A 27,296-nucleotide genomic window follows, 5' to 3' on the forward strand; every position below is an offset into this window, starting at 1 on the left:
ACGGGAAGTTACAAGTCCCATAACTTCTCTACCTCTCCTGAAGACACTGAGGTGCACACTCACTGAAAGACTCCAGGGACTTCCCTGGCGGTCCAGTGGTTAGGACTCTGCGCTTCCACTGCAGGAGACCCAGGTTCAACCCCTGGTCAGGGAACTATGATCCCACAAGCCGTGTGGCACAGCCAAAAAAAAAAGAAAGACTCCAAAGCTTATTCCCTCTAGGAGAGCGGCCCTCCTCATCCTGAGAGCCTGTCCAGGGCAGTGGTGCCCCACATACCATTCTCCGTCACAGCCAGGGTTTGAGCATCACCACTCCCACATGCCACGTCTATGACCTTCAGCCCTTTGAGCCCAGCCACCAGCATCGGAATGGCCTCGTCTTCACTGGAGCCTTCAAAAAGATAGGACCACTGTTATTGCAAGTCCCTCAGAAGAGGCAGCCTCATGCCGCGCGCTCCAGCTGACTCAGGGCAGACGTACCGTGGCCCAGTCGGCCGTAGTTCCCGCGGCCCCAGGTGTACAGCTCGCCCTCGGCAGTGATGGCCGCGCTGTAGGTGCTCCCGCACGCGATGTGCACCACGTGCTTCCCGGCCTGCTTTCCTGAGAAGGCAGAGATCACCTTAGGCTCCTCAAGAGGCCTGTGGAGAGAAGAGGCACAAACGTGAATGCCCTTCTGAGACCTTCCTATGAGTGACACTCCTGGGAATAAACTACCAGAGCGTGAGAAGATAGTTTCACCTTTCAGGTGCCTTATGAAATAATTAAGAAATACAGAATTCAAACCCCTACCACCTCCATGATTCTTCGTTAAGTGGGCGCCTAATGCCAAGCATGGCATCCAGCAGGCTCTCACAACAGTGTCTGTTAAAGACACAGGTGATCAAGTCCACGGCAGCTGTGGTCACAGTGGTCTGAATGGTGGCCTATCCTCAGAGAGCACTCGGCAACAGGGGAAGATGACGCTCTCTGACAGAGCCAGAAACAGAAGACGACCAAGTGGCAGAGGGCGGGTCAGTGGCCACCAGGAGCTGGAAGTGGGGAGCAGGGGTTGGCTGCAAAAGGTTCCAAAGAAAGGTAGGGGGCGGGTTGAGGGTGGGTAATGGAAGTGCTCCGTGTCTCATTTATGGTGGCTCCCAGCTGCATGCACTTGTGAAGCTCACCAGACTGTGTAAGGGAAGCTGATGAGTTTGTAAATCTCCTTACACATGGCTGAAATTTATATGTATGTGTTAAACAAATGAGAGGGAGTGATGGAGCCAGGTTTACTAATCGCACTGCAATCTGTATTTTACAAATGAAAAGTCAGAAACAGCAAGGATGAACTGGGCAGAAGAGTCTCCCTAGCTGATTCTTCACCTTCAAGATTAGCAAAATGCCCGACGCTTATAATCTAAAATATGTCTGACGTGATTGGTAACGCCCACTCTAGCCTCTCCAAAGACACAGTTCGCTCACTTTGTGACCCACTTTTCTGCAAAATAAACACACACGGAGGCAGGGGCACACACGGGAAGGGGGACAAATGACTCTGCTCTGGCACCACTTCCCCCTTCTTCCGTTCAGCTCAAGTCTCAAACCGCCCCCCGGCCCCGACCAAAGTTTCTCTGCAACTCCTGCCCTTTGTACTGGTCTCCCTTCCTTCCCTCAACTCCTCGAGCAATGGACAAGTTAGTCAACCTAGCACTTAACTTCAACTATTTTTTTAAAATTTACTTTTGCTGTGTTGGGTCTTCGTTTCTGTGAGAGGGCCTCCTCTAGCTGTGGCAAGCGGGGGCCAGTCTTCATCGCGGTGCGCGGGCCCCTCGCTATCGCGGCCTCTCTTGCTGCGGAGCACAAGCTCCAGACGCGCAGGCTCAGTAGTTGTGGCTCACGGGCCTAGTTGCTCCGCGGCATGTGGGATCCTCCCAGACCAGTGCTCGAACCCGTGTCCCCTGCATTGGCAGGCAGATTCTCAACCACTGCGCCACCAGGGAAGCCCTCAACTATTTTTTTATCACAGCATATTTTATGCCTACTAATTATATATAACATAAAAAGAGTAAAAAGACTCATGCCTCCATCCTGTAGCTCGACCCTTTCAGATCCTGTGTGCTCCATGCTAATCCCGCCCCCCTGCTAACCTGAGAGTAACAATTCTTTTTTTTTTTTTTTGCGGTATGCGGGCCTCTCACTGTTGTGGTCTCTCCCCTTGCGGAGCACAGGCTCTGGACGCGCAGGCTCAGCGGCCATGGCTCATGGGCCTAGCCGCTCTGCGGCATGTGGGATCTTCCCGGACCGGGGCACGAACCCGTGTCCCCTGCATCGGCAGGCGGACTCTCAACCACTGCGCCACCAGGGAAGCCCGAGAGTAACAATTCTACGTTCTGTACTCATCATTCCCTTTCTTCACTATCATTTTACCACATTTGTCTGAGTCCCCTACGACACTGTCAAGTTTGGAACATCAAGTCCGCTGAACGCTAACACCCAGTACGCATGACTCTTTCTGCACGGTTTGGGATCCCTCCTGGTGGAGGTCCACCCCCACCCCAGGGAGAACGGGGCCGTCTCCTCTCGACTGCTGCTGCCCACTCCCTGCTCACGGCTCTGCCCACTTGGAAATGGGGCTGCATCTTCAGCTTCAGCCTAAGGCTCCACTCACAACGGCAACATACGAAAGGGCTCCTCTGATTCTGAGGCAGCCGTCAGAGCTCTTTCTTTTCACAAGCCTGCATTCAGAACAACCATTCTGTTTTATTTCTTGGTCTCTGACGATCATCGAAAGCTTCCGCAAAATAAGGTATTAGGAAACTCTTGACGTTACTAGCTGGGAAAACGACAGTATGGCTCAAGGAAACGAGGACCTCATCTGACAGAGAGGCGTGGAGTCTCTAAGTGAAGGAAGAGGAGTGTGCCATTTGGTTTAGGAAACCCCACGGTGAGGGTGCGGCGCGGGCCGCTAACAACAGGAGTAGCAAAAGCTGGGGGAGGGGAACACGAAGGCCGGCTGCCATCACTGCCTGTGCTGGGGGCACGACTGCCCAGGGCCACCCGAGCGCTGGTCCCCCTCAGCAGCCCTCTCCGTCCTAGCCCTACGTGTCTGGGCAGCTGCAAAACACCTCACCACACTTCTCTTTTCCACCCTATTTTGGCGATAGCAGTGCAAAAGAAGAGCGTGTCAGTTACAGGAATAGGCTGTACGTACACTGTGTCCCCGTGGCCTAGACGTCCGCCATCCCCACAGCCCCAGGAATACACCTCTCCGGTGGCTGCCAAGGCCAGGTAGTGGTGACCGTCCGAATGGGCAGCAATTTTTACAATGTTTCTGGAGGCAAGACCCTGGACCAGCTGTGGAGCCTAAAAAGGTGAAAATAGGAAGAAAATTAGTAAGCAGTCCGAGGACAAAGAAAACAGCATGACTCGCCTCAACCATGTACCTTACGTTGACAAACTCCTCTCGAACTGAAAGAACATGAGCCTCTGGTGGTTGCCAGGCCACCCGTCCAGTCACCCTGCCCAGCACCCACAGAAGAGCACCAGGCGGGCGGCCTCCACGTGCCCCGGGGCATGGCTAGGCCACCCCTGCACAGGGAACTTGCAGCTAGAGGTGAAGAGTTCCTTCCTTTAACAGGAACGTGCCCAATCTGCCACCAACCCCACGACTGCCTCATCTGTTACTACCTTCCTGGCCCCCAAAGTGAAATGACGTTACAGTTTACAAATGGGAATAGCCGCTGGCAATAAATGGCGCTGTAAGGACTTCCTGAGCTTAAAAACGGAGAAATTCTGCCCCCAAAATCTTGACAATAATGATCACGGTTAAAATTTTTAAACACAACTAATAATATACAATGAGCAGGTGTTTATACATCTTCAGAGATCAACCGACAGAAAGAAAGACAAGATCCACAGCATCCATAGCAAAGAGGGCCCTCCACCAACCCGCCCCAGCACCTACCAGCGTGTCACTGTTGTAGGCCTGCGTGTACACACGGCCATTCCTCGACAAGATCAGGAAGCGCTTCTCTGCACAGGCGATCTGTGTGACCCCCAGGTTGGCAAGGCCTTCACACTGAATTGGACCGATCACATTGGCATAGTATTTCCATCCTATTAACCCCCATCCTATGACCTCTTGCAATGATCCCTGTCAGACAACAAAGTAAGGAAACATTTTCTTTGTATCAGCAAGAAAATTTCTTTCTTAGACAAAAGAAAGAATAATTCATGCAAGGAGTAACAATGAGATACAGTAAGATAAAAATAAAGCAAGTAAAGAAAGAAGCTGATTCACAACATCAAAATAACTCAGAATACCCCATATTGCCTCAGTTAGCAGGTAAGATGAAGTACCTGAACAGGTTTCTTTTCCACAGCATTTCATTCTAACAGAGCCCATTAAAAAGTAGTACAAGTATACCTGAAACATATTTTTAAGTGCTCAAACCATATCAGGTTACCACTTTGCCGTTACAGGCAAGGACCCGAAGGCCTAAGCACAAGCCTAGGAGACAAGTGTCCCTGCTGTTCGTGGGGGTGAGAGGAATGAAGCCACGTGAGAGCAATTCGGGGATAATCAGCTCACGTGTCCACCACATCGGGTACATCACCACTGCGGATGCGTGCACACACAGAGGAACAAAGGTACAGGGGGGCCATCGCAGCATTACCTGAGTAGCAAGCTTCTGGCAACACAAGTGTCCACCAATAGGAGACTGATTTTAAAAAATCATGATACATCCACACATGGAACACTAAGTTTCTTTTAAAAATAAAGAGACAAGCTCTGCTTACTTATACTGAGAGCTCTTCAGTAGTCGGCTTAGTGAAATAACAAGCTACAGAAGTGATATAATACAGTACCGCTGAGAGAACTGAAAGGATGCATAAGGGACCAGAAGCGTGAGAGGCAAAGGTGGGGAAAGAGGGTGAGGAGGCAGTGGGAGAGGAAGTGACAGGGTGTCTCTGCACTCGGTTTTCATTGTTGAACCACAGGAATGTATTACTTATCTGGAAAACATAAATACCTGCAAAGTAAAATAAATACGCCTCGTATTAAACATTAAAAGTTAGAAGGAATTCCCTGGCGGTCCAGTGGATAGGACTCTGCGCTCTCATGGCCTGGGACCAGCTTCAATCCCTCGTCAGGGAACTAAGATCCCACAAGCCACGTGGCTCAGCCGAAGAAACAAAGCATTAAAAGTTAGAAAAATCTGCACTTTGCTGTACAGCAGAAAGTAACACAACACTGTAAATCAACTAGAGTCCAATAAAAATTAATTTAATAAATAAATAAAAGTACTTATGCTGCCAGAACAAAGAAAGAAAACCGTTGGAAAAATCTGGATTCAAAACCGGGATTCTTCTGCGTGACCTCGGCAAGGTTCGGTACCGCTCCAAACGCAGCCTTCTCATCGACACAACAGGGCAGCATAGTGATGGCCGGTGCGTCTGTGTGAGGTCCTCGTGGGCCCGCACCAGCAGGCCCCCACACACCCAGCGGAGGGTCAGACACGTCGCCACCCTTCTCCTGAGGGGGACAGCGTGGCACGTGGCTGTGGGAAGGCAGGAGAGCGCTCCAGGGACGTGCCCCTGAACCTGGAACCTGGGACACGGGGTGGGTCCTGAACCGCTGTGCGCCTCAGCCTGCTCGTCGCCCCCCTGTGACCGCTGACGACGCCTTAAAGCGTATACATGTTTAAAAGCTGAAAGCCGAATCCACCCCGACAGCAGAGAAAGTGAGTCTCCACACGGGCACAGGATGAGAACCTAGGAACACGCACACCGAGGATGAACAATGCTCTCTCGCACTGACCTTATGAGAGGTCGGAGAGCTACAGAGAGGCGGCATACAGGGGGCGGCCAGGCGGTCCAGGTGGGCCATGACAACAACCGCGGTCTGTCGTAAGTCTATGGCAAGCTCGCTGTCTCGCGGAAGCGTGAGGTACCTCAGGAAGCTCTCGTTGGGGCTCAGAGGGCCAGACAGAAGCTAGAGAAGAAAAGTAAAGAAACATCTTCAGAGACAGTGGGAAAAATTAAAGTAACACAGTTAGCCTTTAACCACTCTCTATATTTTGGTATTCACAGTTAGACATTATCTGTAAACCTGCCCCGTTCTGGCTATCAAGGAAGAAGTGCAGCTGACGCGTTGAGATCTGTACACGCACCGCACACAGTGGCGCCCACACATGCGCACATCTGTCACCTGTGTGCCGACTCCACACAGGTAAATGACACAGCCCGACGTCCTCAGGTTCACTACCCCAAGGACCCTCGAAAGAACGCAGAGCAGTCTTCCTGGGAACAAAGCACTGTACCTCAACCTGGCTTTGAAAACTGAAAACAAAAACCACTTACTTTAATCTAAATGCTGCCCACTCATCAGAAAAGCTAATTGTATTTGCACATTAAGTAACAATTCTAATTCTTCTGAAGCCAGAATAGCCTTATTATCACTAAAGACTGCAAAGTGAAAGAATAATTAGGCTGCAACTTCACAACGGAATAGCTAAGTCTTTCCAGAAAAGACCTGCAAGATCAGACTTGTACCTCTAAGCCGCAGCCCCAGGGGTGCGGAGCTGGGCGGGCCCTGCTCTGCCAGCGGCCTCAGCTTCCTGGGACTAAACACAGTGATGACTTAACGTGACATTCTCTGCGTGGTGCCCCGCACTCAGGAAGGGCCAACAAAGCGAGTCGCTATTTTCAGCGCTCTTTTTCTAATATTTTTCTGAAAGTGTGCATTTCAGACTTGGCTCCACGCCGCCAACGCAGCTGTCGCTGGCTAATGGGGGTGCCGTCCATAAACAGCACGTGGAGGAGGACAGAGAGGGAAGAGCAGATTCGCCTGGGCCCTGGAAGGGTCAACGCCAACCCACAGGAACTGCCCTCAGCGCAGACAGGGTGAGGTATCGTGGCAGAACAGCTCCTCCGAACCAGACGCGCGCTCCCTCCCACGCCAGCCGAGCCTCGCCCCTGCGCCATGGCCCCATGTCATCGCCGCAGGCGCTGTAAGAACGCACTCGACTCTCATACTTCCCTTCTGAAATATCATCAGGATTTTTACCTATCTTCATGCCGCTACTAACTCGGTTAGCTCCATCACAGCCAAACCACAACACGACTGGCTGCTGGGAACACAAAAGCACTAAACGCACAAAGGGCTCAGGGGCTCCAGCGCAGCAGAAAGAAAACTGCATGGCCAGCAAGGCAGCAGATGGATCTCTCAAAAAGCACGAGCTGATATATGCTAAGAAACATGGTCCTAATACACAATCCAAAATGAACACAAAGGGCCCAGGGTCTACAAAACACAGCTGGCTCTGGTCACTCCTTAGTTGCTGCAAAGAATCCGAATGTGATCATGCGATGTTCTGCTGTGTCAACTGTGACCCACCCCATGACCTGCCATAGCCATCCCACACCTGACTCACTGTTTGCTTCGTTTTTTTTTTCTTTATTTTTGGTCATACCGCGCAGCTTGCGGGATCTTAATTCCCTGACCAGGGATCGGACCCGTGCCCCCTGCAGTGGAAGCACGGTGTCTTAACCCCTGGATTGCCAGGGAAGTCTCTGATTCACTGTTTTAATGGCCAAAACCACACTCCCCCCAGAAGCAACTACCACCCCAGATATGTGCTCTGGTCTTGTTTATAAAAGGCTAACTCCTTTAGGATAAGTGAAATGAAGAGAGCTACTTAAGTGCAAAGTCTCGTGATGATACCTACATGAGTGTCACCTTCTGTGTGGGGGGCATCTTTACTGCACATGATGCTCTGGAACCTTTGCAGCAAAGGAAGAAGGGGGGCGCTGGTACCCTGGGCAGACCGCTCGTTGTCAGTTTCCTGTGTCCCGCTGTCCCACAGCTGAAGCAGCAACAGGATAGCAGATAACATTTGGCTGGAAGAGAGATCATCTTTATTCTCTAGTAAAAACGTTAACATTTCTGGCCATGGTCTGTAAAAAATAAAAGCGGACAGCTAAATAAAACTGAAGAAATACTTTAGATTTGAAAGGAAACTAAAACCAGGCCCTGAAAACAATTCTTGGCAGTAAAATCCCTAAATCAATGCCAAGATTTCAGCACAAGGCATCCACCTTCTGTGGATGAGAAACATAAAACCAGTTAAGAAGCTCAAACAGCACTTTCTACAGGGAATTTCTAGGACCTTAAATTAATGGAATAAAAAGAACTCTTTGAAGAAAATTAAGAGAGAGAGGCAAAAAAAAAAAGAACAGTTCCTAAACTATTAGGAAGTTGAACACTAAAACGGAAGTGAAGAAGTTCACCTTCAGTGAACCCAGGCCTGAAAATAGAGGGTCTGGGACATGGTTCTTTGATCACAGACCACCACACATTTCCTACAATCACAAATAGTTCAATGACATGCAGCAGCTGCTCAGATACAGAGGCATCTCCCTACAGCGCTCCCAGCCCATGGCACCCCTCACCTCAGCGTGCCTCTCTGCACAGCCAGCTCTAACAGGATGGCCAGGGCCAGGTGCTGGTCCTGCAGGGGGATACTTCCTGGCCCTTTGGTACCAGGCGTTCCATGAACATCCCTGAAATGACAGTAGAGGGTGCGGGGACAAAGGAGCCACAGGCCTTAAAGACAGCATGTTGGTAATGTGAAATGAAGTACCTTCCCTTTCCCATGGAGAAATATAGTTTCAATGTCTAGAACCAAGGTTCTGAGACTTGCTTACTCAAATGTAATCAGAGATTCTAAAGCATACAATTCACCTGTAAAGATAAGTTTTTATTAAAAGTATTAATTCAGATACCATACGATGATTACATTAGAAGACATATTCCAAGTTGCTGTGGCATAAAACTACTTGTATCATTATTCAGATCATGAGCCTGAGGGTACGCTGGAAACACTCCAGGAACCAACCTACTAAATTTCTTAGCTCTAAAAGAGAAGAAGGTGAGACGAGACTGCAAAGCATGCTGGCACCGTTCACACGGTAAAACGTGAGAGGAAGAACTCACCCGGTCACGACGGACCGGAGGAAGCGGGTTGCTCTTTCTACCACCTCCAGCCACACAGAGGACACCGTGCTCTCATCGAAGAGCGAGGCCTCGGGCAGGGCTCTCAGGGCGTCCAGGGATTCCTGCAACAGCTCGCTGCAGAGGTCCGCGTCCTCCCCTGGGCACACACAAGGCAGATGTGTCCCCGGGCGGCACACGGACAGAGTCCTCCCCGCTCTCCCGGGCGGGTCTCCTACCCCCAGAGTGAGAGGATGCCACTGGCAGGTTTTCAATCTCTCACTTTCCTCTCAATGAGATACCGCAAGAACTCAGAGACTAACACTGAACAGTTGCTCCCACGTCAACTCTTTATTTTATGACTCTCATGTGAGCAATTCTCATTCCTGGTTCTCCTAGAAAATGTATCAGTACGGAGGCACTGCGGTGGTTCACCTGGGACGTATGTGCACACGCACCTTTTTTGTAGAAGCACAGGCCTGCCAAGTCAAACAGACTGTGAAGCCTCTCATTTTACAAACGAGGAAAATGAGGCCTAGAGAGCACATGGGATCAACCCAGGGGCACGTGGCGGCAGAAGTGAGGCAAGAACCCACATCTCCTGATGTGGCCGGAAACGGAACACGCGGGGCCCACGTACCTGACCGCCAGGCCCTGCGCAAGAACGCAAAGGCAAAGGAGAGAGCTGCTCGGGATCCAACTCTCGCAAGGCCTTCCACGCCTTTGCCTGTGGGCCGGGAACTGCGGACAACATACATGGGGGGGTGTGGGAATTGGTCAGTCAGAGGCATGTGCAAATTCTAAAATAAAATAAGTCATATGAAAGGATTTGTTCCAAAATGTGATCAGTGGGTTTCTTTAGATAGCAGGATCACAAATGACTTTTAGTTTCATGCTTTAAAGACTTCTATCAAATGTCCTTTGTAAAGGAAAAGTTTTCTCTTTGAGGGAAAAAAAAAGACAGTTAAGAAGAATTTTAAATGACTTGCTAAAACACTCATGAAATAATCTCAGGGAACTAATATTATGAGTTGGGGGAAGACAGATGATAAACAAAATAAACAGATAAACGTAAAAGGGGGATTCAACTTCCGAAGTAAAGAAAAGGCAGGTGAGGGGTGAGGAACACACGGAGAACAAGGCGGCAAGTGCCCAGGCTCGGCCCCAGGCCTGGGGTCCACTCTGGCTCTCCCCCTGCCTGGGGCTGTGTGACGTCCATGGGCTCCTCGCCTTCACCCCCACCCCCACCTACCTCAGCAGGTGACCCCTCTTGAATTTAGTGCTGATCATTCTCACATGTCTTTTTAAGCTTTTTACTACTTATACATGTTAATTTAACAAGACACGGTTTCATTTCGCACGTATTAAGAAGTTATACAGACCACAAAAATCATCCTTTTAAAAAAAAACTAGAATACAAAAATGTGTGTACAATATACATGCAGCTCAATAGCAAAAAAACAAACAGCCCAATCCAAAAATGGGCAGAAGACCTAAACAGACATCTCTCCAAAGAAGATATACAGACTGCCAACAAACACATGAAAGAATGCTCAACATCTTTAATCATTAGAGAAATGCAAATCAAAACTACAATGAGATATCATCTCACACCAGTCAGAATGGCCATCATCAAAAAATCTAGAAACAATAAATGCTGGAGAGGGTGTGGAGAAAAGGGAACACTCTTGCACTGCTGGTGGGAATGTGAATTGGTACAGCCACTATGGAGAACAGTATGGAGGTTCCTTAAAAAACTAAAATAGAACTACCATATGACCCAGCAATCCCACTACTGGGCATATACCCTGAGAAAACCATAATTCAAAAAGAGACATGTACCAAAATGTTCATTGCAGCCCTATTTACAATAGCCCGGAGATGGAAACAACCTAAGTGTCCATCATCGGATGAATGGATAAAGAAGATGTGGCACATATATACAATGGAATATTACTCAGCCATAAAAAGAAACGAAACTGAGCTATTTGTAGTGAGATGGATAGACCTAGAGTCTGTCATACAGAGGGAAGTAAGTCAGAAAGAGAAAGACAAATACCGTATGCTAACACATATATATGGAAGTTAAGAAAAAAAAAAATGTCATGAAGAACCTAGGGGTAAAACAGGAATAAAGACACAGACCTACTTGAGAATGGACTTGAGGATATGGGGAGGGGGAAGGGTAAGCTGTGACAAAGCGAGAGAGAGGCATGGACATATATACACTACCAAACGTAAGGTAGATAGATAGTGGGAAGCAGCTGCATAGCACAGGGAGATCAGCTCAGTGCTTGGTGACTGCCTGGAGGGGTGGGAGAGGGAGACGCAAGAGGGAAGGGATGTGGGAACAGATGTATATGTATGACTGATTCACTTTGTTATAAAGCAGAAACTAATAAAAAAAAAACTAGACTACAAAAATGTGTGTACAATATAAACTCAATCATACGTAGCAAGCAATTTTATTTTCAACTTTATACTGTTATGTATTTCTACTATATACTGCACTCTCCAAATTTACTCTAATTTGCTTTCATAATTAGGGAGAAATGTTATTTAAAATGGGCAATAATACAGAATGATCTCCCCAAGATACAATATCAAGTCAAATTAGCAGTGAGGAACGTGGGGACCCACAGAGGCAGCTGGTATGCGCACGTCTATGAATCCTGAACAGTACAGGGTACGTGCTTGCGGAGCCCTATGAGGAAACACAAGAAGCTGTAATTAGTAGCTGCCTCCTACGAGGGGACTGGGTACCTGGGAGACAGGAGTAAGGAGATTTATACTGAACGAGAATTATAAACTTGACAAGATACAGATGTATAATAAGACATGTGGTCTTGAAAACAGGAAATACACATGCAAAGTAAATTCAGATGCAGTGGGAGGAGCATTCTGCACTGGGTGCCCTCTAAGAAAGCTGCACCAGGAGAAGCATGAGCTGGGGTTCCCCTCAGCCAATCGCGACCTTATCCACGGACAAAGAGCCCAACAGTCCTAAATCCGTACCGTGTAAACTGCTAAATCTTCAACAAGTGGCTCTCCATTTTACAGCTATTTAAGAAAACAGAAATAGACATAGCTTGGACCCACCCCCATCTATGCCAATCAACTATCCAACCCACAGCCAGTTCTACGAAAAAGGTAAAACCCACTACTATCCAAATAAGTTGAGAAATTAGGGAAAGATATCTACTAAAATTTAGGAGATAACACTGCACATCTAACAGAACGGCTAAAATAAATCAGTGACAACACCACCAAATGCTGACGAGGATATGGAGAAAATGGAACCACTCATACATGGCTGATGAGAATGTAAAATGGTACAGCTATTCCGGAAACAGCACGAAAATGTCTTACAAACCTAGACATAAAACCCAGCAATTGCACTCTATGCATTTATTCCAGAGAAATGAAACTTAAGTTCACACAAAAACCTCTACACAAATATTCACAGCAGCTTTATTCAAAATGCTCAAACATTATCAACAACTGAGATATCCTTCAAAGGCTGAGTGGTTAAACACAATGTGGTACATCCATACATGGAATCCTGCTCAACAATAATGCCACATGCACCTACTTGGAAGAATCTCAAAGGAATAATGCTGAGTGAAAAAGCCAACCTCAAAAGGTTATATAATAAACATGGAGAACAGGTTAATGGTTGCAGCTATAAAAAAGGGTCCTTGTCCTGCACCCTGTGGCAGTACTGACAGAAATCTACACCTGTGATAAAATCTCATGCAAACACACACACACACAGGATTGAAAGCATGTAAAATGGGAAATCTGAGTAAGACGGGTACAATGTATCAAAGTCGATATCCTCATTGTGATTTTTGTACTACAGTTTTGCAAGTGAAAAACTAGGGAAACTGGCTGAAGGGTATAAGGAATCTCTCTGTATTATTTCTTACAACTGCATGTGAATCCATAAAAGCACCTCTTGTAAGAAAAGAGTAAGTAAATCACATTAAGAAGAAAAAAAAAGGAGCATCTAAACTAGTTAAGCACTACTGCAATTGATAATTCCCTACCCGGTACCAAAACAAAAAGAATGTAATGTTCAGATCCCATTTTCAAATCTAGACATGCTGATCTCAACTTCTGACTGGCTTCTACAGTTACTGACAGAACAGCGTCTTTAAAATAATGGTACAGGTTACAGCATAGCCTGTTACTTTATGAGCAAATTGGGAAAGTCATTCTCCAGATTATATGAAACATACAAAAAGGGAAAGAAAGAATAAAATTTCAGAAAACAAAAACAGACTACACTGAAAGCCTTAATTAAACTTTCTTAAACAAAACAGCCTGAGTTTTATATTTAGCTGGTATCAGGATTCTTTCTTAATTATACTATTACCTTTTTTTGTCCACAGGAGGCAAAGAAACGCTGCTGCTTTTCCACTTAACTTTGACATTCTCCTGAAAAACAGTTCTATTCAAGGCAATGAAGTATCGTTCCAAAACGACGAGTCTCTGCTTGAGCCTCAGGGCTGAGAGCGTGGTGGTGGCTGACTGGATGGCCAGAGCTTGCTGCTCTCTAACCAACACAGAGAGACACTCCTTCAGTTCATTCACCTCTAGAAAACAAGATAAAACATCCAACCTCTGAATATCACGGGCACAGTTTGTTGTAACGTTATAAAATGGGTAACAATAATAGGTAACAGCTGAGTGCTTAATATGTGCCACAAACGGTCTTAAGCACTTTACACACATTAGGTAATCCTCACAGGCACCATTAAGAGGTAGTGCTGTGCATGCATTCTATGGAAGAGGAAACTGAGGCACAGAGCGCTTGCCCAAGGTCACCCAGCTGAGTATGGCACACAGGAGACCACTCTTAGCCACCAGGTTATACTGCCCCTCTGTAAACATGGTATAAAAGTTTTTAACACAAAATTGTGAAGTCAGTCCTTATCAGCAACACATTTCCTAGACAGAGAGAAAAACTATATCCAGTATTTTCATGTTATGAAACCAAATCCAAAATAAAAAGTTTCAATAAACTGCCCAGCATACATGACTGATGAGAGGTAATACATTTACTGGAATATTTCAGAGAAAGATGAAGTAACCAGTCAGAATGTGCTATGGGTAAGTAGTATTTCATTATACTATTCTCTCTACTGTGTATGTTTGAAATTTTCTACACTTAAGGACCTTTTTTTTTTAGGTACCTAGAAGAAAATTACGTGAATGAAAATAACTAAAAGGAGTCTTGTCTTACAATTAAGCATAAAGCTAAGTTACCTTCCACCAACCCCCTACACCAATAAAGCACCCAGTGGTAATGAGAGCAGGAGATGTCCTGTGCTTGTTTTTCTATCTCTGATATTTATTAGCTATGAAGCCAAAACAGTCATCGCCCTGGTAGCCTCACATCCCAAGAGACAAAAGGCACACACCTACTGACTTCCCCTATATGGAAGACATTTATTTTTTAGCTACCCACGACCTAAACATGCTCTTACTATGGGAGAGAAGGAGACCACAGAAGGCATCAGATGGATATACCTCACCACCCCCTAGGGACACCACCAGGACAGAGCTTCCCTCTCCACACACAGGAACTATGGCACAGAGATGCACATCCAGACACCAGAGGTTGGATGCTAAGTCTGGAAAGCTCCACTAGCTAAAATGGCTAATCATTATAGAAAACTAGATGGAAAAAATACGTTTTTGTGTGTTTTTTGTGTTGTTGTTGTTTTTTGAAAAATACTTTTGGGACTTCCCTGGTGGTCCAGTGACTAAGACTCCATGCTTCCAATGCAAGGGGTGAGGGTTCGATCCCTGGTCTGGGAACTAAGATCCCACATGCTGTGCGGCACAGCCAAAAAAGGAAAAAAAAATTTATTTTAAATACAGATTTCAGAAACACTAAAAGCAATGTAACAGAAAAATATGAGAAAAACATTAATAAATGTTTTTTAAAAATACTTTAAATTCCAAACTAGGCTCAAGGTGAAGAAGCAGAAAGATTTATACATGAAGTACCATCCCTACCCCTCACAGGCATCCTTGCAGAATCACCTTTGGCCCAGCACTGAGAGGTGCCTGAGGCCCCGCATACAAACGGGAGACTTCACTGAGACAAGCCCTGCCAAAGACAGTTTGTCTACACATCCCCCATGCAGAATTTCTTCCAGAAATCAGGCCTAAGAAAGCTTTACCTTCCTGAATAATCACTATGTTTTCTAGTTTGAAATAACAATACGGCTCTCTTCCGCGTGGCTGCAAAGCCCAGAGACAACCGTGAAGCTCAAAGAGAGCCTTCATGCCCTTGAGCATCTGCCTGCTCTCCTTCCTGATGTCCTAACCGTGCTTGCCCTGCCCAACTCCTAATGCCTAATCAATCAGTCATTTATTGTAGGATACCTTGAAACAAGTTAGGTGAGTAAACAGAGTAACAAAGAAACAAATCATGGAGACCATGGGGGGAGCCAGCAGAACTCCCATCCCCTCCTGGCAGTAACAAGGTATAGCAGCACACTCTTGCCCTGCCAGAACGGTGTCACAGAAAACCAGTCAAAAAGAGTCTCAGAACATAACATGAAGATGTCCATGTTTCAACAGAAAGTCACTCATCACATCAAGAGCAAGGATGATCTCAAAATAAATTTTAAAAAGACAATCAATAGATGGAAACACCAAGATGACAGAGACGTTAGAATACTCTCATAAAGATTTTAAAGAAGCCACAATAAAAAAATGCTTCAAAAAGCAAAAACAAACACACCTGAAACATATGAAAAAAGAGAAAACCTAAGACAAGAAAAAGGAGATTTATTTAAAAAAGAAAAAAAAGAACCAAATGGAAATTTTGGAACCAAAAAACCTAATAACCAAAATAAAGTTTGGTGAAAGGACTCAACAGTAGAATGGAAAAAAAATAAGGATGAATCACTAAGTTAGAAGCCAGAAGTTGCCAATCGAATAAGGAGAGAAAATACACTGGAAAAATAAAATTGCACTGAACTGAAAACATGCTAGAAGGGTTCAATGGCGCATTACATGAAGCAGCAGAAAAGCTCAGTAAACTCAAAGACAGGGTACTGTAGTTCACCCAGTCAGAGCAACAAAAAGAAAAAACAGTGAAAAAATGTGAAAATAGTTTAAGGGATATACGACACAATATCAAGCAGACTTCACAGGGTCCCAGAAGGAGAAGAGGCAGAGAAAGGGACAGAAAACTTACTTGATGTAAATATAGGTAAAAACTTCCCTAACCTGGGGAAGGAAACAGACATTGAGATCCAGGAAGTCCAGAGAGTTCCAAACAACAGAAAACTACAGACACCCACGACAAAACACATCATAATTAAAATGTCAAAGGTTAAAAACAAGATGAAAATCTTAAAAGCAGCAAGAGAGAAACAACTTGTTAGATGCAAGGGAACCCCTATAAGACTGTAATAGATTTTTCAGCATAAATTTTGCAAGGCAGAAGAGAGTGACATAATATATTCAAAGTCTGAATGAAAAAAACTTCTTTACCCAACAAACATATCAAGCAGCAAGTGAAGAAGAGACAGAGTTTTCTAGACAAGCAAAAGTTAAAGGAGTTCATCACCACTAATCTAACCTTAATAGAAATGATAAAAAGAGTTCTTTAAGCTGAAAAGAAAGAGAACTAATTAGTAACAAGAAAACATTTGAAAGTATAAATCTCACCGGTAAAAGTAAATATATAATAAAGGTAGTGGATTAATAAAAACTGAGTATAAAGGTTAAATGACAAAAGAAGTAAAAATAACTAAAACAATTAAGGGATATATAAGATAAAAACTTGCAAATTATGACATCAAATACACAAAACATGGGAGAGGAGGATAAAAATGCAAAGCTTAGAATGTGTTCAAACGTATGTTTATTTATAAATAGAATGTTATAAATACAAGCTGTTATATGTAAGCTTCTTGGTAGCCACAAAGCAAAAAACTATAATAGATGCACAAAAGATAATGAGAAAGGAATCTAGGCATACCATTAAAGAGAATCATCAAATCACAAAGGAGAACTACAAAACAGCCAGAAACAAAACAATTATCATAACGGCAATGAAAACAAACGTTATCAATAACTGTAAATGTAAATGGAGTAAATTCACCAGTAAAAAGACACAGAGTGGCTGAAAGGATTTAAAAGAAAAAAAAAAGAACTCATCTATATACTGCCTACAAGAGACTCACTTCAGACATAAGGACACAACACACAGACTGAAAGTGAAGGGATGGAAAAAGATATTCCATGCAAATGAAAACCAAAAGAAAGTTGGGGTACCTGTACTTATATCAGATAAATAGATTTTAAAACAAAAGTGTAATAAGAGGGCCTCCCTGGTGGCGCAGTGGTTGAGAGTCCGCCTGCCGATGCAGGGGATACGGGTTCGTGCCCCGGTCTGGGAGGATCCCATGTGCCGCGGAGCGGCTGGGCCCGTGAGCCATGGCCGCTGGGCCTGCGCGTCCGGAGCCTGTGCTCCGCAACGGGAGAGGCCGCAACAGTGAGAGGCCCGCATACCGCAAAAAGAAAAAAAAAAAAAAAAAAAGTGTAATAAGAGACAAAGAAGGGCATTACATAATGATAAAGGGGTGAGTCCAACAAGAGAATATAACATTTGTAAATACTTATACACCCAACAAAGGAGTAACTAAATATAAAGCAAATCTTAACAGACCTAAAGGGAGAAATTGATAGCAATACAATAATAGTATTGTATTATAGTATAGTAAAGGACTTTAATACACCCCTTACATCAACAGATAAATCATCCAGACAGAAAAATCATTAAAATAACATCTGCCTCATATGACACGTTAGATCTGATGACCTTAACAGATATATACAGAACATTCCATCCAAAAGTAACAGAATACACATTCTTCTCAAGTACACATGAAACATTCTCCAGAATATCACGTATTAGGTCACAATAAACTTAATTAGACTGAAATCACATCAAGCATCTTTCTGAACCACAAAGTTATGAAACTGGAAATCAATTACAAGACGAAAACTGGAAAATTCACTAATATGTGGAGATTAAACAACATTCTACTGAACAACCAATGGGTCAAGGAAGAAATCAAAAGAAAAACAAAAAAAATACCTTGAGACAAATGAAAATGGAAATACAACATACCCAAACTTATGGGATGTAGCAAAAGCAGTTCTAAGAGGGAAGTTCAGAACAATAAATGCCTATCTCAAAAAAACAAGAAAAATCTCAAATAAACAAGAAACCAGATAGCCTAAATAAACACCTGAAGAAACTAAAAAAAACAAATAAACAAAAAAACCCACAAATGAAGCCCAAAGTTATTGGAAGGAAGGAAATAACAAAGATCAGAGTGGGAACAAATGAAAGAGACTACAAAGACAATAGAAAAGATAAATAAAACCAACAGTTGTTTTTTGAAAAGATAAACAAAAGTAACAAACCGTTAGCTAGAATCACCAAGAAATAAAGAGGGCCCAAACAAATAAAACCATAAACGAAAGTGGAAATGTTACAGCTGGTAGCACAGAAAGAGGAAGACAACTTAGAAGAAATAAATTCCTAGAAACATACAAACTGCCAAGACTGAATCATAAAAAATAGAAAGTATGACCAGACCAATTACTTGTAAGGAGACTGAATCAGAAATTAAAAACCTCCCAACAAACAAAACTCCAGGACCAGAGGGCTTCACTGGTGAATTATGCAAAACCTTCAAAGAAGAATTAATACCGATACTTCTCAAACTCTTACCAAAAAAAATAGAAAATGAGGGAATACTTCCAAACTCATTTTACAAGGCCAGCATTACCCTGATACCAAAACCAGACAAGACAACCACCAGGCAAGAAAATTATAGGACAACTTCCCTGATGTTCACAGATGCAAAAAACCTTCAACAAAATATTAGCAAACCAAATTCAACAATACATTAAAAGGATCATACATCATGATCAATTGGAATTTATTGCAGAGATATGAGGATGGTTCAACATCCACAAATCAATCAATGTGCTTTACCACATTAACAAACTGAAGGATAAAAATCATGTAATCATCTCAATAGATGCAGAAAAAGCATCTGACAGAATTCAATATCCATTTCGCATAAAAACTCTCACAAAAGTGGGTACAGAGGGACCATACCTCAATGTAATAAAGGCCAAATATGACAAGCCCAGAGCTAATATCATACTCAGTGGTGAAAAGCTAAAACACTTCCTCTAAGATCAGGAATAAGACAAGGTTGCCTACTCTCACACTTTTTTTTCAACACAGTATGTGAAGTCCTAGCCACAGCAATCAAACAAGAAGAAGTAATCCAAACTGTAAAGGAACAAGTAAAACTGTCACTGTTTGCAGTGACATGGCAGCATACATGGAAAACCCTAAAGACACTCCAAAAAACTACCAGACCTTGTCAATGAATTTGGTGAAGTTGTAGGGTACAAGATTAATAAAGACAAACCTGCTGCATTTCTATTCACGAACAATGAACTATCAGAACGAGAAATTAAGAAAACAGCCCCATTGACAGTTGCATCAAAAAGAATAAAGTACCCAGGAATAAATCTAAGGAGGTAAAAGAACCGAGGTCAAAAAACTGTATGACACTCATGAAGGAAATCGAAGACTACAGAAACAGATGGAGAGATATACTGTGCTCGTATGCTGAAAGAATTAATATTGCTTAAATGACCATACTACCCATCTACAGATTCAAGGCAATCCCTATCAAAATCCCAATGGCATTTTTCACAAAACGAAAACAAATAATTCTAAAATTTGTACGGAAACACAAAAACCCCGAATAACTAAAACATTCTTGAGAAAGAAGAACAACATTGGAGGTATCATGCTCCCTGATTTTAAACTATACTACAAAGCTACAGTAATCAAAACAGTATGGTACTGGCACAGAAACAGACACATAGATCAATGGAAAAGAATAGAAAGCCCAGAATGAACCCATACTTATGTGGGCATTTAATCAAAAAGAGGTAAAAATATACAATGGAAAAAAGACAGCCTCTTCAACACATGATGTTGGGAAAACTGGACCGCTACATGCAAAACTGGACTCCTCTCTCACACCATGCACAAAAAAAATTCAAAATGGATTTAAGACTTAAATGTAAGACCTGAAACCATAAAAATTCTAGAAGAAAACATAGATAGTACACTCTTTGACATTGGCCCTAGCAATATCTTTCTGGATATGTCTCCTCAGGCAAGGGAAACAAAAGCAAAAGTAAACTAATGGGACTACATCAAACTAAAAAGCTTCTGCATAGTGAAGAAAACTATCAACAAAAGGATAAGGCTTATACACTACCAAACGTAAAATAGATAGCTAGTGGGAAGCAGCCGCATAGCACAGGGAGATCAGCTAGGTAGGTGGTTTGTGACCACCTAGAGGGGTGGGATAGGGAGGATGGGAGGGAGGGAGACGCAAGAGGGAAGAGATATGGGAACATATGTATATGTATAACTGGTTCACTTTGTTATAAAGCAGAAACTAACACACCATTGTAAAGCAATTATACTCCAATAAAGATGTTAAAAAAAAAAAGATAAGGCTGCCTACTGAATAGAAGACATTTACAAACAATATATCTGATAAGGGGTTAATATCCAAAATATACGAAGAACTCATTTAACTCAACATCAAAACAAACAAACTACCCAATTAAAAAAATGGGCGGAGGATCTGAATAGATAATTTTCCAAAGAAGACATTTAAATGGCCAACAGGCACATGAAAAGACGCTCAACATCACTAATCATCAGGGAAATGCAAATCAAAACCACAGTGAAATAGATACCACCTCACACCTGTCAGAATGGTTATTATCAAAAAGGCAACAAATAACAAGTGTTGACAAGGATGTGGAGAAAAGGGAAGCCTTGTGCACTGTTTGTGGGAATGAAAACTGGTGCAGCTACAATGGACAACAATATGGAGATGTCTCAAAAAATTAAATATAGAACTACCACATGATCCAGCAATTCCACTTCTGGGTATTTATACAAAGAAAACAAAAACACCAACTAGAAAAGATATATGGGCTTCCCTGGTGGCGCAGTGGTTGAGAGTCTGCCTGCCAATGCAGGGGACACGGGTTCGTGCGCCGGTCCGGGAAGATCCCACATGCCGCGGAGCAGCTGGGCCCGTGAGCCATGGCCGCTGGGCCTGCACGTCCGGAGCCTGTGCTCCGCAATGGGAGAGGCCACAGCAGTGAGAGGCCCGCGTACCGCAAAAAAAAAAAAAAAGAAAAGAAAAGACATAAGTACCCCTATGTTCATTACAGCATTATTTACAATTGCCAAAATATGAAAGCAACCTAAGTGCCCATCAATAAATGAATGGATAAAGAAGATGTGATAAATATAGATACAGATATACACACACATACAAAATATTACTCAACTAAAAAAAAGAATGAAATCTTGCTATTTGCGACAACTTGGATGTACATAGAGGGTATTACGTTAAGTGAAATAAGTCAGATAGAGAAAGACAAATACTGTATGATTTCACTTATATATGGAATCTAAAAAGTGAAACAAATAAATAAACATAACTAAACATAAACAGAGTCAAAGATACAGAGAACAAACAGGTAGTTGCCAGTGGGGAGAAAAGTGGGAGGTGAGGGAGATAAAGAGGTACAAACAACCTGTTGCAAAAGAAATGAGTCAGGGCTAAAATATGACACAAATGAACCCTATCTACAAAACAGAAACAGACCCACAGACATAGAGAACAGACTGGTGGTTGCCAAGGGGGAGGAGTGGGGAAGGGATGGATTGGGGGTTTGGGACTAGCAGACGTAAACTATTATATATAGGACAGATAAACAACAAGGTCCTACTGTATAGCACAGGAAACTATATTCAGTATCCTGTGATAAACCATAATGGAAAAGAATTTTTAAAAGAATGTATGTATAACTGAATCACTTTGCCACACAGCAGAAATTAACATAACATTGTAAATCAACTATACTTCAATAAAAAAAATGAGTTATGGGTATGAAATGTACAGTGTGGGGAATACAGTCAGTAATTAAGTAACATTTTTGTATGGTAAGATCATAACTAGACTTACTGTGATGATCATTTTGAAATGTACAGAAATATCAAATCACTATGTCGTAGAACAGGAAGTAACACAATGTTGCAGGTCAATTCTACTTCAAAAATAAAGAAACAAACTCATAGGAAAAGAGATCAGATTTGTGGTTACCAGAGGCAGGGGGTGGGGGAAGGGGGAATTGGCTGAAGGGGGTCAAAAGGCAGAAACCTCCAGTTATAAGATAAGTAAGTACTACGGATGTAATGAACAACATGATAAAGATAATTAATGCTGCTATATGTTAATATGGAAGTTAGAAGAGGAAACCCTAAGATTTCTCATCACAAGGAAAAAATATTTTTTCTATTTCTTTAATTTTGTATCTATATGAGATGATGGATGTTCACTGAACTTTTTGTGGTAATCATTTCATGATGTTTGTAAGTCAAACCATTATGCTGTACACTATACACTGCTATATGTCAATTATATCTCAATAAAACTGGAGGAAAAAAAAGTTAAACACAGAATTACCACATGATCCAGCAATTTTACTCCTAGGTATATACGCAGTGAACTGAAGCAGAGACTCGAACTCGTGTACACCTATGTTCTTAGCAGCACTATTCCCAATAGCCAAAAGGTGGAAGCAACTCAAATGCCCATCCACAGATGGATGAACAAAATGTGGTATATACATACAATGGAGTATTTTTCAGCCTTAAAGAGGAAGGAAATTCTGACACATGCTACAACATGGATGAATCTTGAAGACATTATGCTAAATAAAGGAACAAGCCAGATACAAAAAGACAAATATTATGACTCCACTTACATGAGGTAACTAGACTAGTCAAAATCCTAAAAACAGAAAGTTAGTGGCTTCCAGGGGGCTAGGGAAGAAAGGGGAGTTATCATTTAATAAGTACAGAGTTTCAGTTTGGGAAGATGAAGAGGCTCTGGAAATGGGTGGTGGTCATAACTGCACAACAGTGTGAATGTATTGAATGTCACTGAACTGTATACTTAAAACTGACTGAAATGGTAAAATGTATGTTATGCACAGTCTATTACAATATAAAAAAATTTTAAGTTTAATTTTTAAAAACTCTGACCAAAAACAAGTCCACCTACTCTATCTAGAAAATGAGTGCTGGATCAATCGTTCCAAAGTACCAAAAGTTCAGGAGATCATAATACCTGGTTGCTTGCCCCATACCCAGCTCTCTAGGATTGATTTGGCCCTATATGCAGGTGCAGGAGTTTCTTCCTCTTCTTTTTTCTCTTTGTCATTCAGATCTTCTTTCTTTGTTCCAATCTGCATGTCAACACCATCATCTGGAAAATTTTTTAAAAATTTAAGTGTATAAATTGCTTTTTAAAATGTAACATCCACTTGCCAACACCATCGTCTGGAAAAAAATTTTTTAAATGTACATGTATAAATTGCTTTTTAAAATGTAACATCTCTTTGCCAGTCCCTCCCAGAAATGGAAAGGTTAAGTTACAACACACATCATTCGCTGACCATTTGATGGTTGGGGGGAAAAAAATTACATGACTCATCAACATAACAGAAACAGTGTGATTTATTAAGTAGTGAATAGCCCAGTGACCGTTTTAATTTAATTTAAAAATTTTAAAAATCGATATTCAAATTGTTCTTTGAAGCATGTCTTCCAAAATATTCCAATTTCCTACTACATCTCACAACTAAGAAACTGAGTCTTTGATATTAACATTAATTGTTTTTATCCAGTGATTCCCAACTGCTGTGTGTCCACGGGAAGGGAGGATGTGGAAGGAGTATGATTCAGAAATCATTTTCAACTCTATACATTGCCCTACTCCACCACCAGCGAAGAACCAGTGCTACCCAGGGCCACTACCACTGCGGGAGTGTAATTCAGGAGCGCTGCAACACAGCAGAAAATTGAGAACCACGACTTTAGGCCACTGACAAGTATCAGTCAAGAAAAAATGTCATGAAACTCCTTAGAGAGAACTAATATTAACATTGAGGTGTAAATGTGTCCTAGCCTAGAAAAGCCCTTACTAAATGAACTATTTTCTAAATGACATAATTAGAAATATACAGTTGACCCCTGAACAACATGTGCAGTCGAAAATCCGCATGTAACTTATAGTCAGCCCTCCACATGTGCAGTTCTTCGAGTCCAGCAATTCCAACAACCAAGGATCATGCAGTGCTGCAGTATTTACTACAGAAAAAAAAATCTGCTTATATGTGGACCTGTACAGTTCAAACCCATGTTGCTAGCGTCAACTGTACATCTAAATCTGTGAAAGAGAATATATCATATCACAAACAGTAAGGAGTATCTAAAAATACCTAAAACCAACAAGGGACAAAAGAAACTCCTACATTCTATCAGAAAAATATCAGATATCCAACAGAAAGAACCCCAAACAGCTAATGCTATTGAAGAGATACTCAAATTCATATTTAGAAAAATATAAATTAAAATAATGAAGTTTTATATTACTTTACACTCACCAAATTCACAACTGTTAGAAAGCTAAAATATAAGCTCCAAAGCAGTTATTTTTTTTTCCTTTTTCATCTGGTTTTGCTCTCTGATATATCCCAAATGCCTAGAATAACGCATGCCAGGGAATAAGCCCTCAATGATGAGTTCAGTAACTAAATAATGCCAAGGGTCAGTAGAAATGGAGGGCTGGAGGCACAAATCTTCAGACACAGCTGGTGGGAGGGTGGACCCCGCAGCCTACCTGGAGAGCAATCTAGTACAGCTGAGTTACATGGAAGGTCCTCCAGTCGCCCCAAGGGGCTGTGCCCACAGAGCTCTCCCACAGGCCTAGGATTGGGAGGACATGGAAGACAGAGACCTGCAGCAGTTCAATGACCTGGACACAACTTAAAAATACAGTGCTTGAGCTAAAGAACCACACACACTCCATGTACACAAACTTACAATGCATGCACATTGTACAACAGTATGTTTTAAATGGCATAAAAACAAATACATTACAAAGAAAACACCTAAAACTACGGATTTGGAAATGGTGTGCCAGGAACTGACGAGTGTAATTAACTCAACCCTCTGCCCCTGAGGCCCAAGAAAAGGCCCCTGTCACCAGTACACCTCATGTGTCCCATTCTTTCAACCTCCTGCAACAGCTATGGTTAACTGTACCTCCCCCATTTACAGAAATATCCAGGGAGTTCCCTGGCGGTCCAGTGGTGGGGACTCTGTGCTCTTACTGCCGAGGGCCCAGGTTCAGTCCCTGGTCGAGGAACTGAGATACCACAAGCCGCGAGGCACAGCCCAAAAGAAAAAAAAAAAGATATATCCAACAGATATATCCAACAAGCTCCTGGGCATTAAATATAGATTTTTCTGTAATGTGTACTTTTCATACATTACACATGTAAAACCACACAGCGCCTCTAAATTAAGTACAGATCTGCTTGAAGTCACAGAAAAAGTCAGAGTCGGAATCAGGTTCTCAACCCTTATCATACATCAGAAGCAGGGGGTGAGGGACACACACACACACACACACACACACACACACAAGAACACATACACACACATAAACACATACACACACATTTTTAATACCAAGCCTCAGTTCTATCACCAGAGATTCTGATTCAGTTGGTCTAGGGCATGGCCTGGGCACCAGCATTTTTAAGTTCCAAGATATTCCTAATATTCCACCAGGTTTAAGGACCATTGGCGTAGAAGGTAAAACCTTAATAAGACAATGCAAATGCAACTGACCAAACAAACAATGGCTATTTTAGCTATCATAGGCACTCTCACTGTAACAAATTAAGGTCATGCAGAAGTAAATAAATCTTCTTAAAAAGATAAGACAAGTGAGAGAAAGGCCAAATAACTTTGGCACTCCTGTTTTTCACAAATTGTTCATCTTTTCACTAAAACTTGAATCATGAAATAATCATTACTGAGTTTTGTGACTAAGGAGAGAGATTTGTTCATTTTTGTTTTTTTCACAAGTGTGCGAGAAGTGTCCAGGACTGGCAACCTGATTATCGGAATGCAATCTTTTTACAAGCAATGAAGCACTGTTTATTGTCTCTCAGCTTCAGCTCCATCCTCAGTAAAGCTCAGAAGCTCACCTCCAGCCTGCTTTGTGACCAGGGAGTACCAGGGTCTGTGTGGGGGACTTGGCCACAGCTCCCATGTCGCCCCATGTGATCCTCATGAAGGCAAAGACAAAATGACCAGACTGGGGCTTCCCTGGTGGCGCAGTGGTTGAGAGTCTGCCTGCCGATACAGGGGACACGGGTTCGTGCCCCGGTCCGGGAGGATCCGACGTGCCGCGGAGCGGCTGGGCCCGTGAGCCATGGCCACCGAGCCTGCGCGTCCGGAGCCTGTGCTCCACAACGGGAGAGGCCACAGCAGTGAGAGGCCCGCATACCGCAAAAAAAAAAAAAAATGACCAGACTGGCTGTGGATCCCAACCCTGGGGCGGTTGACTGGCATTCCCGGGAAGAAGAGGTGTGCCATCAGGACCCCAAATCTTCCCTGTAACCACCCAGAAGGTCCTCACTGTGAGTGACTGGACAGGGACAGGAACCGAGAGCCTGCGCTTTATTTGGCTAGAAATCTAAAGTACTGAGGGACTGTGGAGGCGGGGGGGAGGGGGGAGAGAGGGGCAGAGGGAGGAGAAGGGTGCACTTGGGGAAAAGGCAAGGCTGCAGCAGAGGACGGTGTCCACGCGTCCACCTCTGGGCTGCAGGTCCAGTACTCTCCCACTGCACCACTCTGCGGCCTCTGTCACAACAAAGATCCTGATCCCCAAGGTTGTAGAGAAAACACCCAGGGCAGCCATGGGCACAGCAAAGTGGTTAATTCAAGCCCAGTGTAAGCCCAGCGTCCTTAAACCCTATAAAGGAACCTTCGCCATGGGGAGTCCCGTTACCCTGACAATACTGAAGCTTTCTGGAGAAAAACAAATTAAATTTGAAACAAAGGTCCACAAGTTAACCCAAGTGGAACTCCAAAGTTTACTGCAAGAACTTATACAACAAGAAGACAGGGCTTCCCTGGTGGCGCAGTGGTTGGGAGTCCGCCTGCCGATGCAGGGGACACGGGTTCGTGCTCCGGTCCGGGAGGATCCCACATGCCGCGGAGCGGCTGGGCCCGTGAGCCGTGGCCGCCGAGCCTGCGCGTCCAGAGCCTGTGCTCCACAACGGGAGAGGCCACAACAGGGAG

General features: G+C 43.5%; 1 protein-coding gene across 3 annotated transcripts in view; it reads right to left on the bottom strand.

Annotated features, from left to right (window-relative positions):
- The window catches only part of HERC2 (HECT and RLD domain containing E3 ubiquitin protein ligase 2), a 224,127-nt gene that overhangs the window by 171,579 nt on the left and 25,252 nt on the right, over positions 1-27,296 (bottom strand). For all 3 annotated transcript variants that reach the window (XM_081241778.1, XM_081241777.1, XM_081241776.1), the window contains exons 4-14: positions 23,266-23,403; positions 13,347-13,566; positions 9,609-9,709; positions 8,972-9,128; positions 8,428-8,538; positions 7,704-7,875; positions 5,795-5,968; positions 3,938-4,126; positions 3,185-3,336; positions 481-638; positions 278-391 (exon numbers count right to left, since the gene is read on the bottom strand). In XM_081241778.1, the coding sequence (XP_081097904.1) occupies positions 278-391; positions 481-638; positions 3,185-3,336; positions 3,938-4,126; positions 5,795-5,968; positions 7,704-7,875; positions 8,428-8,538; positions 8,972-9,128; positions 9,609-9,709; positions 13,347-13,566; positions 23,266-23,403 (1,686 nt within the window). The remainder of the gene's footprint in view (positions 1-277; positions 392-480; positions 639-3,184; positions 3,337-3,937; positions 4,127-5,794; positions 5,969-7,703; positions 7,876-8,427; positions 8,539-8,971; positions 9,129-9,608; positions 9,710-13,346; positions 13,567-23,265; positions 23,404-27,296) is intronic.

Source organism: Mesoplodon bidens, assembly GCF_964165515.1.
Source record: "Mesoplodon bidens genome assembly, chromosome: 8".
Taxonomy (NCBI): domain Eukaryota; kingdom Metazoa; phylum Chordata; class Mammalia; order Artiodactyla; family Ziphiidae; genus Mesoplodon; species Mesoplodon bidens.